Source organism: Prionailurus bengalensis, chromosome A2 (assembly GCF_016509475.1).
Source record: "Prionailurus bengalensis isolate Pbe53 chromosome A2, Fcat_Pben_1.1_paternal_pri, whole genome shotgun sequence".
NCBI lineage: Eukaryota > Metazoa > Chordata > Mammalia > Carnivora > Felidae > Prionailurus > Prionailurus bengalensis.
This window is the reverse complement of record NC_057348.1, coordinates 91,020,038-91,036,141: the sequence shown is the minus strand read 5'-3', so window position 1 is coordinate 91,036,141 and position 16,104 is coordinate 91,020,038. Positions and strand designations below refer to the sequence as shown.

General features: G+C 35.5%; 1 protein-coding gene across 2 annotated transcripts in view; it reads left to right on the top strand.

Annotated features, from left to right (window-relative positions):
• The window catches only part of SLC25A40 (solute carrier family 25 member 40), a 54,259-nt gene that overhangs the window by 33,779 nt on the left and 4,376 nt on the right, over nucleotides 1-16,104 (top strand). For both annotated transcript variants that reach the window (XR_006298486.1, XM_043588764.1), the window contains exons 7-10: nucleotides 169-293; nucleotides 1,163-1,336; nucleotides 11,602-11,711; nucleotides 14,028-14,109. Coding sequence is in view for 1 of the 2 variants with exons in the window: in XM_043588764.1 (XP_043444699.1) it covers nucleotides 169-293; nucleotides 1,163-1,336; nucleotides 11,602-11,711; nucleotides 14,028-14,109 (491 nt within the window). In the remaining variant the exon portion in view is untranslated. The remainder of the gene's footprint in view (nucleotides 1-168; nucleotides 294-1,162; nucleotides 1,337-11,601; nucleotides 11,712-14,027; nucleotides 14,110-16,104) is intronic.

The following is a 16,104-nucleotide window of genomic DNA, read 5'->3' as shown; positions in this document are numbered from 1 at the left end:
TAAACACAATAATTTTAAAGGAAAAGTTGATCATTTGTACTGATTCATTGTGGTTTTCAGCTTGTACACAATATAAGGATTTTTGCTTATATTTAATAATAATTTAAGAATACATTTAAGCCTTTTGTTAATTTTGTATAAATCTTTTTGTTTGTGTGTTTCTAACAGAGTGATGGCAGTTCCTGCCACAGTCATTTATTTTACCTGCTATGATCAATTAACTTATTTTCTGAAATCAAAATTAGGAGAAAATGAAAGTCATATACCAATTGTTGCTGGAATTGTTGCTAGATGTAAGTAATAAACTTATTGTTTAATAAACTTAAACATATTGTTATATCATTTTGATTTCGGTTTAAAGCTTATTTTAAAAATTTGACAGTCACAGATAATGTTCCATAAAATACAGAGTATTGGTAAGATGTATTTTGCATTGTAGTTTGTACTGATTTGTTAATATCTATACTCTTTGAGTCGTAGTATGGTGATTGCCATAGGATAGGAGGGGATCAACCCATCCCTTTTGAATCTTGGGCAGAGAGGTTAGACTTTATATTTTCTAGATTTTAGAGTTACATCAGATGTCAGATTAATGTCAGGTTGATATCAAATTGATGCCCAAGTCCTGAATCATTTTCCTTGTAGACTCTGGGATTCAGAGTCTATTCAGAAGGGAATTTGCCTCTGTGAAGAAGGATATTTCTCTCCATGAGAAATATAAAAGTGAGGTTTTATAGTACTTTAATTGATGTGTAATATTTCTGGAACTGCTCTTGAAAGACTTGAAACTAGGCGCACCTGGCTTTGCTCAGTGGGTGGAGCACATGACTCGTGATCTCAGGGTTGAGAGTTTGAGCCCTACATTGAATATAGATATTAGACATTACACGTTACTTTAAAAAATAAAATAAAATCTTAAAAAAAAGAAAAAGAATTGAAACCAGAAAGAGGAAGTTAAATGAAAACAGACTTTTAAGAAATACCCTTATCAGGGAAAAATAAGGTGCTCCAATGTATTGGCATCCTTACCTATTTGATTTTAAGGTTTGCAGACATTTCAGAATAAAATTTTTTTATATATAATGATGAAATATTTTTGTATATATGTTTGCATCGTACATGGTTTTGTTTTTATTTTCTTATATTTACTTGTTTGTATTAGTTGGTGCAGTAACTGTGATAAGTCCATTAGAATTGATTAGAACCAAGATGCAATCTAAGAAGTTTTCTTATGAAGAATTACATCGATTTATCAGCAGGAAAGTGTCTGAAGATGGTTGGATTTCCCTTTGGAGGGGCTGGGCTCCTACTGTTCTTAGAGATGTACCATTCTCAGGTAGGATTTGTTTTAGTATCTGCTCAATTTTAGGTAGTGTTGTCTGATGTATATATCACTTTTAAATCAACTAAATTTAAACCCTTTAAGGCTAACAGTAAGTTATCTTCTTTAGCGACCATAAACTTCTAGTTTGTTGTTGGGCTCTCAGATCTTTATGAGTCTTTATTGAATGAATAGTATCTGTCTAATACAAGCTTTTCTTTTTTCTTTCTTTTTAACTTTTTAAAAGATATTAACTGGTATGTAGTCATATTTAGATAATACAAACTACCTTTGACATTATTCTAAATGTCATAATTAGTAAGGTAAATAAATTAATACAAATCAAAATATAAAATACATTAAATACCACCTGTGAATTATATTGATTCCTGCTTTTTCAATTATTACAGATCAAAATCTTCCCCTTTGAGTATCCTGTAAAACACTATTATTAATCAGAAGATTGTGCTAATTATTGAATTATGAAGAAACAGAAAATTATGAAAAAGAAGTATAAAACTAACAAATAACTTACAAAATGTGCATACTTAAGTAATATTTCTCTTGTGAATCACAGAATTTTCTGTTTAAGACCTGAGATGAATAATTATTGAGAACCCTTGTATTAAAGTTCCTCTTTCTTCTTTCCTTTCAGTTAATCCTTTTCTTGGGCTTTCTTATTCACATGCATCTTGCCCTTTCCATTACTATTTTTCTTCAACCTTCTATATTCAGTTAATGCTATTTAGAAATATAGATTCATAGGCCAATTATTTTTTTTAGTATAATATTTGACAAGTAGAAAGTAACAGTATAAATTATGAAGTATATTAATAAAGTGAACACATGTGAAGTCACCAATTCAATCTCTGAACTAGAACACTGCAGTTTTTCAAATCATGACATATATCCGCCTCGACTGCCACATCCAGTGGTCACTGCTATACTGAATTTTTTTTACCATTCATTTGATTTTTTTTTAAATATAAAATTTATTATCAAATTGATTTCCATACAACATCCAGTGCTCATCCCAACAGGTGCCCTCCTCAGTGCCCATCACCCACTTTCCCCTCCGTCCCACCCCCCATCAACCCTCAGTTTGTTCTCAGTTTTTTTTTTTTTTAATTTTTTTTTCAACTTTTTTTTTTAATTTATTTTTGGGACAGAGAGAGACAGAGCATGAACGGGGGAGGGGCAGAGAGAGAGGGAGACACAGAATCGGAAACAGGCTCCAGGCTCTGAGCCATCAGCCCAGAGCCCGACGCGGGGCTCGAACTCACGGACCGCGAGATCGTGACCTGGCTGAAGTCGGACGCTTAACCGACTGCGCCACCCAGGCGCCCCTTGTTCTCAGTTTTTAAGAGTCTCTTATGCTTTGGCTCTCTCTATCTCTAACCTCTTTTTTTTTTTTTTTTCCTTCCCCTCTCCCACGGACTTCTGATAAGTTTCTCAGGATCCACATAAGAGTGAAACCATATGGTATCTGTCTTTCTCTGTATGACTTACTTCACTTAGCATCACACTCTCCAGTTCCATCCACGTTGCTACAAAGGGCCATATTTCATTCTTTCTCATTGCCATGTAGTACTCCATTGTGTATATAAACCACAATTTCTTTATCCATTCATCAGTTGATGGACAGTTAGGCTCTTTCCATAATTTGGCTATTGTTGAAAGTGCTGCTATAAACATTGGGGTACATGTGGCCCTGTGCCTCAGCACTCCTGTATCCCTTGGGTAAATTCCTAGCAGTGCTATTGCTGGGTCATAGGGTAGATCTAGTTTTAATTTTTTGAGGAACCTCCACACTGTTTTCCAGAGCAGCTGCACCTGTTTGCATTCCCACCAACAATGCAAGAGGGTTCCCGTTTCTCCACATCTTCTCCAGCATTGATAGTCTCCTGATTTGTTAATTTTAGCCACTCTGGCGTGAAGTGATATCTCAGTGTGGTTTTGATTTGTATTTCCCTGATGAGGAGTGACATTGAGCATCTTTTCATGTGCCTGTTGGCCATCTGGATGTCTTCTTTAGAGAAGTGTCTATTCGTGTTTTCTGCCCATTTCTTCACTGGATTATTTGCTTTTTGGGTGTGGAGTTTGGTGAGTTCTTTATAGATTTTGGATACTAGCCCTTTATCTGATATGTCATTTGCAAATATCTTCTCCCATTCTGTTGGTTGCCTTTTAGTTTTGTTGATTGTTTTCTTTGTAGTACAGAAGCTTTTTATCTTGATGAGGTCCCAGTAGTTCATTTTTGCATTTAATTCCCTTGCTTTTGGAGATATGTCAAGTAAGAAGTTGCTGCGGCTGAGGTCAGAGAGGTTTTTTCCTGCTTTCCCTTCTAGGGTTTTGATGGGTTTCCTGTCTCACATTCAGGTCCTTTATCCATTTTGAGTTTATTTTTTGTGAATGGTGTAAGAAAGTGGTCTAGTTTCATTCTGCATGTTTCTGTCCAGTTCTCCCAGCACCATTTGCTAAAGAGACTTTTTTCCACTTGGTACTCTTTCCTGCTTTGTCAAACATTAATTGGCCATAGTTTGTGTGTCCAGTTCGTGGTTCTGTATTCTATTCCGTTGGTCTATGTGTCTGTTTTTGCGCCAATACCGTACTGTCTTGATGATTATAGCTTTGTAGTAGAGGCTAAAGTCCAGGATTGTGATGCCTCCCACTTTGGTTTTCTTTTTCAATATTACTTTGGCTATTCTGGATCTTTTGTGGTTCCATACAAATTTGAGGATTGTTCTAGCTCTGAGAAGAATGCCGGCACAATTTTGATTGGGATTGCACTGAATATGTAGATTGCTTTGGGTAGTATTGACATTTTAACAATATTCTTTCTTCCAGCCTATGAGCATGGAATGTTTTTCCTTTCTTTTTATCTTCTTCAGTTTCCTTCATAAGCTGTCTATAGTTTTCAGCATACAGATCTTTTACATCTTTGGTTAGGTTTATTCCTAGGTATTTTATGTTTCTTGGTGCAATTGTGAATGGGATCAGTTTCTTTTTTGTCTTTCTGTTGCTTCATTATTAGTGTATAAGAATGCAATTGATTTCTGCACATTAATTTTGTATCCTGCGACTTTGCTGAATTTATGTATCAGTTCTAGCAGACTTTTGGTGGAGTCTATCGGGTTTTCCATGTATAATATCATGTCATGTGCAAAAAGTGAAAGCTTGTCTTCATCTTTGCCAATTTTGGTGCCTTTGATTTCCTTTTGTTGTCTGCTGATGCTAGAACTTCCAACAGTATGTTAAGCAACAGCAGTGAGAGTGGACATCCCTGTCGTGTTCCTGATCTCAGGGGGAAAGCTCTCAGTTTTTCCCCATTGAGGATGATATTAGCTGTGAGCTTTTCATAAGTGGCTTTTATGATGTTTAAGTTTGTTCCTTCTATCCCGACTTTCTCGAGGGTTTTTATTAAGAAAGGATGCTGAATTTTGTCAAAGGCTTTTTCTGCATCGATTGACAGGATCATATGGTTCTTATCTTTTCTTTTATTAATGTGATGTATCACATTGATTGATTTGTGAATGTTAAACCAGCCCTATAGCAAAGGAATGAATCCCACTTGATCATGGTGAATAATTCTTTTTATATGCTGTTGAATTAGATTTGTTAGTACCTTCTTGAGAATTTTTGCATCCATATTCATCAGGGATATTGGCCTGTAGTTCTCTTTTTTTTTGCTGGGTCTCTGGTTTGGGAATCAAAGTAATGCTGGCTTCATAGAATGAGTCTGGAAGTTTTCCTTCCCTTTCTATTTTTTGGAACAGCTTGAGAAGGATAGGTATTATCTCTACTTTATAAGGCTGGTAGAATTCCCCAGGGAAGCCATCTGGTCCTGGACTCTTATGTGTTGGGAGATTTTTGATAACTGATTCTATTTCTTTGCTGGTTATGGGTCTGTTTCTTTTTCCTCCTGTTTGAGTTTTGGAAGTGTGTGGGTGTTTAGGAATTTGTCCATTTCTTCCAGGCTGTCCAGTTTGTTAGCATATAATTTTTCATAGTATTCCCTGATAATTGCTTGTATTTCTGAGGGATTGGTTGTAATAATTCCATTTTCATCCATGATTTTATCTATTTGGGTCATCTCTCTTTTCTTTTTGAGAAGCCTGGCTAGAGGTTTATCAATTTTGTTTATTTTTTTCAAAAAAACCAACTCTTGGTTTCATTGATCTTTTCTGTTATTTCTAAACAGTATGTTATTTAGTTTTGCCTATTTTTGAGCTTTTTTTTAATGTTTATTTTTGGGAGAGTGAGCACAAATTGGGGAAGGACAGAGAGAGGGAGACACAGAATCTGAAGCAGGCTCCAGGGTCCAAGCTGTCAACACAGAGCCCAACTTGGGGCTCGAACCCACAAACCTCGAGAAGCATGACCTGAGCCAAAGTCAGACACCCAACTGAGCCACCCAGGCACCTCTTTTTGAGCTTTAAAAGCTTATTTTACTTAAGAATCTTAAGATTTACTTTTGTTTTTACATATAACTTTAAAAAATTTTTACTCTTCTTTATGAGTAAACAAGTGCGTGCTGTTGTGAATGTTTTTAACAGACTCTTGATGTACAAGAATTTGTCCAGTATTAGATTTGTTAGTTCATATAAATATATATTTTAATAAGTAATATCAAATTCTTTTTTTTTAATTAGGCTTCATGCCCAGTGTGGGGCTTGAACTCATGACCCTGACATCATGAGTTGCATACTCTGCTGACAGCCAGTCAGGCACCTCTCAAATTCTTTTTTAAAGTGATTGTGTAGATCATTACACCTACCAGTTTTCTGTTCCTTCATTTCATCCCTTCACCAGCACTTTTACTATCAAAGTTCATAATTTTTGTTCACCTAGTAAGTTAAAGTGGTATCTTATTTTAACTTAATACTTGCCTGATTATTAATGAGATTGGGCACTGTTTCACTGGCCATTCACTTATCCATAATTGATTTGCGATTAAGAACTGAAGTAAGTATTCAACTGTCTTTCTCCCTCATATGGATGGTAGTTATCCCAGCATCATTTATTCAATAACCATACATGCTCCACGAGTTTGTAGTATAACCTGTCACATTAAAGTTTCACACATGCCTGGATCTATTCCACTGGACAATTTGTCTAACCCTTTGCTAATACTGCAGTGTTGTCTAAATTACTAGTGCATTATTAAATGTTTTGATCTTACCTTATTTCCCCCCTCCAGTATTGTCCTATATCTCTGTTATATAACTCTAAGTTTTTAAAGTGTTTTAGTAGAGTTTTAAAATTTTCTTAATATTATGTACAACTTTTTTTTTTTAGATTTATTTATGGGTACACCTACCTCCAACTTTGGTAGCTATTTTATTTAAGTTTTAATTTATTTATTTATTTATTTATTTTAATTTTTTTTTCAACGTTTATTTATTTTTGGGACAGAGAGAGACAGAGCATGAATGAGGGAGGGGCAGAGAGAGAGGGAGACACAGAATCGGAAACAGGCTCCAGGCTCTGAGCCATCAGCCCAGAGCCTGATGCAGGGCTCGAACTCACGGACCGCAAGATCGTGACCTGGCTGAAGTCGGACGCTTAACCGACTATGCCACCCAGGTGCCCCTAAGTTTTTATTTAAATTCGAGTTAGTTAACATACAGTATACTATTGCTTTCAGGAATAGAATTTAGTGATTCATCACTTACGTGTAAAAACCCAGTGCTTATCCCAACAAGTGTCCTCTTTAATGCCTATCACCCACTTAGCCCATCTCCTAGTCACCTCCTCTCCAGTAATCCTATTTGTTCTCTATAGTTAAAGTCTCATGGTTCACCTCCCTCTTTTTTTCCCCTTCTGTGTGTGTTCTGTTTCTTAAATTCCACATAGGAGTGATATTTCTTGAGTATTTGTTCTTCTCTGACTGACTTCTTTCACTTTTAATAATACAATCTAGTTCTATCCACATTGTTGAAAATGGCAAGATGTCATTCTATTTTATCACCGACTAATATTCCATTGGGTATATATACCACCTCTTAATCCATTCATCAGTCGATGGACATTTGGGCTCTTCATATAGTTTGGCTATTGTTGATAGTACTGCTATAAACATAGGAGTGCATATGCCCTCTTGAATCAGCATTTTTGTATCCTTTGGATAAATACCTAGTAGTGCAATTGCTGGGTTGTAGGGTAGTTTTATTTTTAACTTTTTGAGGAACCTCCACACTCTTTTCCAGAGTGGTTGCATGAGTTTGCATCCGCACCAGCAGTGTAAGAGGTTTCCCCTTTACCCACATTCTCGCCAACATCTTCTGTTTCCTGTGTTGTCAATTCTAGCCATTCTGACAGGTGTGAAGTGGTATCTCATCATGGTTTTGATTTTCTTTTCCCTGATGATGAGTGATGTTGAGCATTTTTTCATATGCCTGTTAGCCACCTGGATGTCTTCTTTGGAAAAATGTCTATTCAAGGCTTCAGCCCATTTCTTAACTGGATTGTTTTTTGGGTATTGAGTTTGATAAGTTCTTTATAGATTTTGGATGCTAACCCTTTATCTGATATGTCATTTGCAAATATCCCATTCCATAGGCTGTCTTTTAGTTTTGTTGACTGTTTCCTTCACTGTGCAGAAGCTTTTTATCTTGATGAAGTTCCAAGAGTTGATGATTGTTTTTTGTTTCCCTTGCCTCCAGAGATGTGTCTAGTGAGAAGTGCCATAGCCAAGATCAAAGAAGTTGCTACCTGTGTTCTCCTCTAGCATTTTGATGGTTTCAGGTCTCACATTTAAGTCTTTCATTCATTTTGAATTGATTTTTGTGTATGGTATAAGAAAGTTGTACAGTTTCATTCTTCTGCATGTCGCTGACCAGTTTTCCTAGCACCATTTGTAGAAGAGACTGTCTTTTTTCCACTGGATATTCTTTCCTGCTTAGTCGAAAATTAGTTGACCATGTAGTTGTGGATCCACTTCTAGACTTTCTAATCTGATCCACTGACCTTTGTGTCCGTTTTTATGCCAGTACCATACTGTCTTCATGATTACAGCTTTATAATATTTTATAAATTTATAATTTTTCATAATAATCTCTTATAACTAATTCTGTGGTATTGGTTGTGATCTCTGCTCTTTCATTCGTGGTTTTATTTGTTTGGGTCCTTTTGCTCTCTTTTTTTTGATAAGTCTGCCTAGGGGATTATCAATTTTGTTAATTCTTTGAAAGAACAAGCTCCTGGTTTCATTAATTTGTTTTATTGTTTTGTTTTTGTTTGTTGGTTCATTTCTATATCATTTATTTCTGCTCTAATCTTTATTATTTCCCTACTTGTGCTTGCTTTAAGCTTTATTTGCTGTTCCTTTTCTGGCTCCTTTAGGTGTAAAGTTAGGTCATGTATTTGAGACTTTCCTTCCTTCTTTAGGAAGGCCTGGATTGCTATGTATTTCCCTCTTAGGACCACCTTTGCTGCATCCCAAAGGTTTTGGACTGTTATGTTTCCATTTTCATTGGCTTCCATGTATTATTTTTTATTTCTTCTTTAATTTCCTGGCGAACTCATTCATTCTTTATTAGGATGTTCTTTAACCTACATGTATTTATAATCTTTTCAAATTTTTTCTTGTGATTAACTTCAAGTTTCATAGCATTGCAGGCAGAAAAAATGTGTAGTATGATATCAATCTTCTTGTATTTGCTTAGGCCTGATTTGTGACCCAGTATGTGATCTGTTTTGGAGATTGTTCCATGTGTACTCAAAAAAGTGTGTATTCTGCTTTAGGATGAAATGTTCTGAAGATCTCTGTTAAATCCCTCTGGTCCAGTGTGTTATTCAAAGCCATTGTTTCCTTGTTGAGTTTCTGCTTAGATGATCTGTCCATTGTTGTAAGTGGGGTGTTAAAGTCCCACTTACATATTTAGGGGTTTCAAGTTGGGGGCATAAATATTTAAAATTGTTAGATCATCTCATTAGATAGACCCCTTTATTATGATCTAATTTCCTTCTTCATCTCTTGTTACATTCTTTGGTTTAAAATCTAGTTTGTCAGATATAGGTTTGGCTATTCCAGCTTTCTTTTTATGTCCATTAGCCTGATAAATGGTTTCCACCCCTCACTTTCAATCTGCAGATTTCTTTAGGTCTAAGATAAATCTCTTGTAGCCAACATGTAGATGGGTCTTGTTTTGGTAATCCATTCTGACACCCTATGTCTTTTGGTTAGAGCATTTAGTTCATTTACATTCAGAGTAATTATTGATAGATATGAATTTAGTACTACCATTTTATTACTTGTTTTGTCATTGTTTCTGTCTTTGTGGCTTTTGGTCTTCTTTTCCCACTCAAAAAGTCCCCTTTAATTATTGCAGGGCTGTTTTAAGAGTGGTCATGAAGTTCTTTAGTTTCTTTGTCTTTCTGGAAACTTTTTTTTTTAATGTTTTATTTATTTTTGAGAGGGAGTGTGAGCGGAGAGGAACAGAGAGAGAGGGAGACACAGAATCTGAAGCAGGCCCCAGTCTCCAAGCTGTCAGCACAGAGCCTGATGTGGGGCTTGAACTCACGAACCAAAAGATCATGACCTGAGCCAAAGTTGGGTAGCTTAACTGATTGAGCCACCCAGGCACCCCTCTGGGAAACTCTTTATCTCTCCTTCTGTTCTGAATGACAGCCTTGCTGGATAGGGTATTCTTGGCTGCATATTTTTCCCATTCAGCACGTTGAATAAATATATTATGCCACCCCTTCAGGCTTGCCAAGTTTCTGTGAAGAGATTTGCTGTGAACCTTTTCTTTCCTTGTAAGTTACAGTTTTCATTTCCCTTGTTGCTTTCAGGATTCTTACCATATCTCTGTATTTTGCAAATTTTACTACAGCGTATCTCAGTGTTGGCCTGCTTTTATTGATTTTGATGGGAGGTCTGTCTCTGCTTCCTGGAAAACTTTCCTTAGGAAAGTTTTCATCTGTAATTTGCTCAAGTAAACCTTCTGCCTCCTTTTCCCTCTCTTCTTCTGGGACTCCTATGAGATGAATGTTACTGTGTTTTATGGTGTTACTGAATTTCCTATGTCTACATTTGTAATCCAGTATTTTTCTTTCCCTCCTTCCCTCCTTCCTTATCTCTGTTCCCTCTCTCCCTGATCAGGGCCCCCACCCATCCACAGAACCAGGTTCTTTCTCTCCCAGATCACATCTCTCCATCTCCTCCCCTCCATGATGTGGCCTCTTTTCTCCCTCTAGACGTGCAGTTTGTGTTCTCAGTCCTCAGGTCAATTTCCTGGCTGTTCAGATTGATTTAGTATTTATCTAGTTGAGTTTAAGGAATGAGGCAAGCATGGGGTCCTTCCTGTTCTACCATCTTAACTCCTCTTGGTAGCTATTTTAAAAGCTCTGTTAAAATAAAAATTACAAATCTTAGGCTGGGGCAGTGTTATAATTAATTTTTGTCTGTTAGATTGTATTTAATATTCAGCTACTTTTAAATTTCTATTAATAATTTTGTCTTTTGGATTTTCTATATAGACATTAATATATAAATTATAACTACTTTGTTCATTTTTAATCATTAGAGCTTTTATTTTTTTCTATCTTACTATGCTCCGTAGAACAGTTTTGAATAATAAATAGCGATGATAATGTCACAATCCCTATCATTTTTTCTCATTCTAAAGGAAATACTTCTGTTGTTTCACCATTAATTACTTTTGCTATTGTTTTTGATGCATATCCTTTTTCTATTTAAAGAAATTCTCTTTTATCCCAGGTTTTCAAGAAATTGCTTGGCTTTAAATGAAAATGTGTTGAATTTTATGAAATGCTTTTCCATCAATTTTAGATTATTGCATGGGCATTATAATGCAGTGTTTGGCATTTATTTGCTATATTTACTACCTTTGCATTCCTCTTATGAAAACCCACTTTAGTCATAGTGTATGATCTTTTATAAAATACTTCTGGCTTCAGTTGCTTTTTTTTAATTTTTTTATTTTTTTAAGAATCTTTATACCTTTGTTAATGAATGAGATTGAACTGTAATTTTGTTTTCTCCTACTGACCTTGTAAGGCTTTGGAATTAAAGTCCTACTTTACTGTTGCATAGGGGTTCTTTTTGTTTATAAGACTGCTAGAACATTTCTGAGAATTTGGTTCTTCCCTTCCCCCCTGCCCCCTTCTTTTTCAATCTCATCTAGTATGTGTCCAAGCAGGAAGTAGGGTGTGTCAGGGTTAGAATTACTCTTTTCCTTTAATATATATATTTATAAATAAAGTTCACATTTTACTTCTAAATTCTATGTTCATTTCATTCTCTGTTTTTATAGCACTGTACTGGTATAACTATGAAGTTTTAAAGAAGTGGCTGTGTGAGAAATCTGGTTTATATAAACCAACATTTATGATCCACTTTACTTCAGGGGCATTGTCTGGTTCTGTAAGTTTATATTATTTTGTTGTTAATTTTCCAGAATAACGGTAGTTGTCTTATTATAACAAATTATATAGCATTTCCTATCTGTTGAGATACCACTTTTGGGCTGCACGGCTTAAAGTATTGACTATCCCCTTTTGAGGAAATAAATATTAGTCATTAAATGTCTTAAAATGTACTTTGTGTCCATGGTTTTATTATATTACAAATACATTTTTCTGAAAAAAATTTGGATTTCTTAGATCATCACAGTTATAATAGTGCTTTATTATTTACCAGATATTTGCCCGTTTGTTCATTAAATTAAATGCCAGTATATCTGGTTAGGTAATTTTTCATGGAGTGTCATTTCATATGTATAATCAGATTGAATAGAAGTAATTTCATCCTCTGCACTAATTCCTATTTCTTTGGGAACATTTTGGTAAGCATTCCTTAAAGGAATTTTAACAGAAATTACAATCAGAAGGAAAGAATCTCTGATGACCTTTTTTAGGTAGTAGAGAGTTCATTTTTTCTGACTCCTCCACATAAGGTAAAGTTGTGTAGTGGTCTTACACAAAATGAATTTGTAATGACCTAGAATGAGATGCCGACCTATTGGAACCAAATGAAAACAAGATTGAAGGAGCATAGTGAAGGGATGGAGACCTGCAGAAAAATACTGGAATAATTGTACCAGAAAACTTGGAGCTAAGGAAGCCACTGTGATTGAGCTCAAAACTTAGATTTGAGCGTTTCCAGGTCTGGGCTCTGTCAGATTTAACTCTGTAAGTTATACGCCCATTGACTTTTTGAGTAATTTAAGTAGTTAAAAACTAGCAAGGTATTCTCATTATTCTTCTTATTTGTGAGGTGATTAAATGTAACTCAATTGTATTTTCATTATATCTTAATCCAGCATCATGAATGAAGAAAAAACAAGTACTATTATATATTGAAATTTATAACAGATGAATCACAAAATCAACTTTGTACATAAAAATAAATGCTTAATATCTTTTTTTAAAAAGTTGGATCATGGCTCCAGGATTTTATACCAGCTTTCCAAAATATGAAGGAAAATTCCCTACTTTTAGATGCCCTATAATGCTGCCCTTTGACTGTTTTCAAATAAAAATTTGTTTCTGTAACAGAAAAAGTACATGAGTGTTATGTTCAGACTTTCTGTCAGGAAACAGAACAGCCTAAGCCAAATCATTTTAGAAAGTGTCAAAGGCTTATATAACATTGTTGCTACCTTTGGCTGCTACATGCTAGATTATAGAGAGGGAGAAATAATAATTGATTTTCACTTACCTGAGATCTTTGAAACTGATGTTAGTTCAGAAACTTAAAACAACATCGTTAGGGTGAAATACAATGTAATTGATTTGGGGGAACATTTTGGGAGCCTATTGTCAAATGTGAATTGGGAAGAAAAACATTTTTACTTTGCATGGCTATTATGTCAAATATTATGACATATTCTTAAGGGAATTTACTCTTAAAAAAAAAACCTTAATTAGGTCATTTTGAAAATAATCATTGATTCACTTTTAGATGTTTTTAAAAGTGTGATTTGTGAACTACTGTAGCTATGTTTGATAAAGATGTTGAAACCCATAAAGTGTTGTTCATGTAAATTTTTTTAATCAATTTAAAAATATTGGAATTTTTAAATGCTTACTAAATGAGAATTTCGGTTTTATTTTTTTATTTTTTTTATTTTTAACGTTTATTTATTTTTGAGACAGAGAGAGACAGAGCATGAACGGGCAAGGGGCAGAGAGAGAGGGAGACACAGAATCGGAAGCAGGCTCCAGGCTCTGAGCCATCAGCCCAGAGCCCGACGCGGGGCTCGAACTCACGGACCGTGAGATTGTGACCTGAGTCGAACTGGGACGCTTAAACAACTGAGCCACCCAGGCGCCCCGAGAATTTGTTTTAAAATATTATATTGGGATTCTCTCTCCCTCTACACCTTCATGTGTAGTAAAGGAATAGTAGGACCTACAGGAGCATCGGAAATTTGTGAATACTGGTTTTGGAGTCAGTGGTCTGTCTGGTTCTAATTCTGACTCTATCACTAGTAGTTGTGTGACCTCAGGAAAGTAGCAGAGCTTTTTTGAGACTATTTACTTCTGAATTTGGGGAGAAATATATAGGACACGTTATTTTTTCTTTAATAACAACTTCTCTTTGAATAGATAATGTTTCATTTTAAGTTTCAGTTTAGTTATGATTTCCATTATTATCCTGAAGTAATTTCCTATTTAGAATAATGTAAAAACATTTAGAAAAAATTTAAAGGTTTTAATCAATTTTACTTTTTGACAGATTGCAGCTATTGCAACTTTGCCGTTTGATGTGGTAAAAACACAAAAGCAGACACAACTTTGGATAGATGAATGTCATAAAAGTAAGTTTTATTAATTTAAAACATTTTCTGGATGCCATGATTGTTTTTGTTTTTGTTTTTCTTTCCAGGTAGAAGAAAAATAAGGAAACAAGATTTTTTTCCTTTGCTGCCTTAACTGAAACTATAATATACTGTTAGAATGAAATGCCCAGAAAAAATACTCTCAATCCCCTCCAAAATTTAAGAAATTTAAAAATCTCTTTTGCCTGCCATCAGTTAAGTCTCATACCTGCTATATAGAAGATTACATACTAGGCGCGCCTGGGTGGCTCAGTCGGTTGGGCGTCCGACTTCAGCTCAGGTCACGATCTCACGGTCCGTGAGTTCGAGCCCCGCGTCGGGCTCTGGGCTGATGGCTCAGAGCCTGGAGCCTGTTTCAGATTCTGTGTCTCCCTCTCTCTCTGCCCCTCCCCCGTTCATGCACTGTCTCTCTCTGTCTCAAAAGTAAAAATAAACGTTAAAAAAAAATTTAAAAAAAAAGATTGCATACTATATAACCATTTTTTTTTTTTAAGAGTTTGAAAGAGAGAGGAAGAATGGGAGCAGGGGAGGGGCAGAGAGAGAGGGAGAGAGGATCCCAAGCAGGCTCCACACTAGCAGAGCCTGAGCCAGAGAGAGACTTGCTCTCACAGACTGTGTGGGGGCTCCATCTCATGAACCATAAGATCATGGCCAGAACTGAAATCAAGAGTCAGACTCTTAACCAGCTGAGCCACCCAGGCGCCCCTATAATTATCCTTTCAAATAAATCTAGACAAATTAGGGTGAAGGGTAGGAAATTACTAGGAACCCATCGTCTCTTGTTTGTTTCATTAGTATACATATTTCTTTTTTTTTTTCTGTTTATTTTTTAGCTTCTTTGGATAGGTTTTTTCTTCATATTATCCAATTTTTCCTTCTTTATATAACCTGTAATTTCTTCTAGAACAAAAGTGTACTCTTAGTTGCTTCCACCAGATCTGTCATTATTATTATCTATGGAAAATGTGGCAAACCCACTGGAAATTACCCATTACAAAATTATGTCATGTAAACCTTCTGACTGATAAGTCTCTTATAATAATGTAAATAGTTTTGACCCACCAGAAGATTTTGCATACAAAGTAAAATAGGTATTATAATATGTTGAAAAAAACATTGCTTACCGAACCCTGAAACTGAATCCGATGACAACTTTGTCCTTGACTTTCCATAGTCCTAGTTCCCACTAATAATAGGAGCTAACTAAAACCCGAGAAGTAATCAAAGTTGATTATCAGGGTTCTTCCAGTTCCCTGTTTTAGGTGGGAGCCTTTTAGCTGCCTATGCCCTATCTGTTCTCCCTTGGTAGTTTGAAATTAACTGTTTCATTCTTCTTTCCAACTAATCATAATTCCTGTTTCCTCTATTGCATTAAGTATTTACTATAGTGGGAATATTTCTTTATTGTGATTCATGACTATGGCCATGAGGGCACAGACATGGTGACAGGGAGAAGATGGGAATCTCTACAGGTAAATTCTGAGGCTAAGGTTTGAGAGTCACTTCTCTGGGTAAATACTTTTTGGAGTCAGCTGGGGTGCTCTTTTACTACATCTGAAGCTGGCCACCACCCCCAGTGGACTCTCATTTAATAGTTCTAATCTGGGGCCCTAGCTTGTGTATTTTGAAAATGTTCCCTAGATGATAATGATTATACATCCTCGTTGAGACTGGCATCAGGGAGGCATCTTCTTTCACTAGATTCAGCTCTTACCGATGATAGCTGTTTTTTTCCTTATGTTTCTCCAGTAAACCCCAAAGGAGAAATCTAGAATAAACCTTGGGTCTTAATTTTAGATGATTATTTTTGTCACTTTTACCTGTTCCTCTGCTTCAGCTATGAACCAGTTATATTTACTTCTACTGAAAACTACACTTCTGATTTGAGTGATAAATAGCCCATATTTTTTTCATTTTTATATATTATTTATCCCTAGCAAATGTTCCATATACAGACAAATGAGGCAGTGTCCA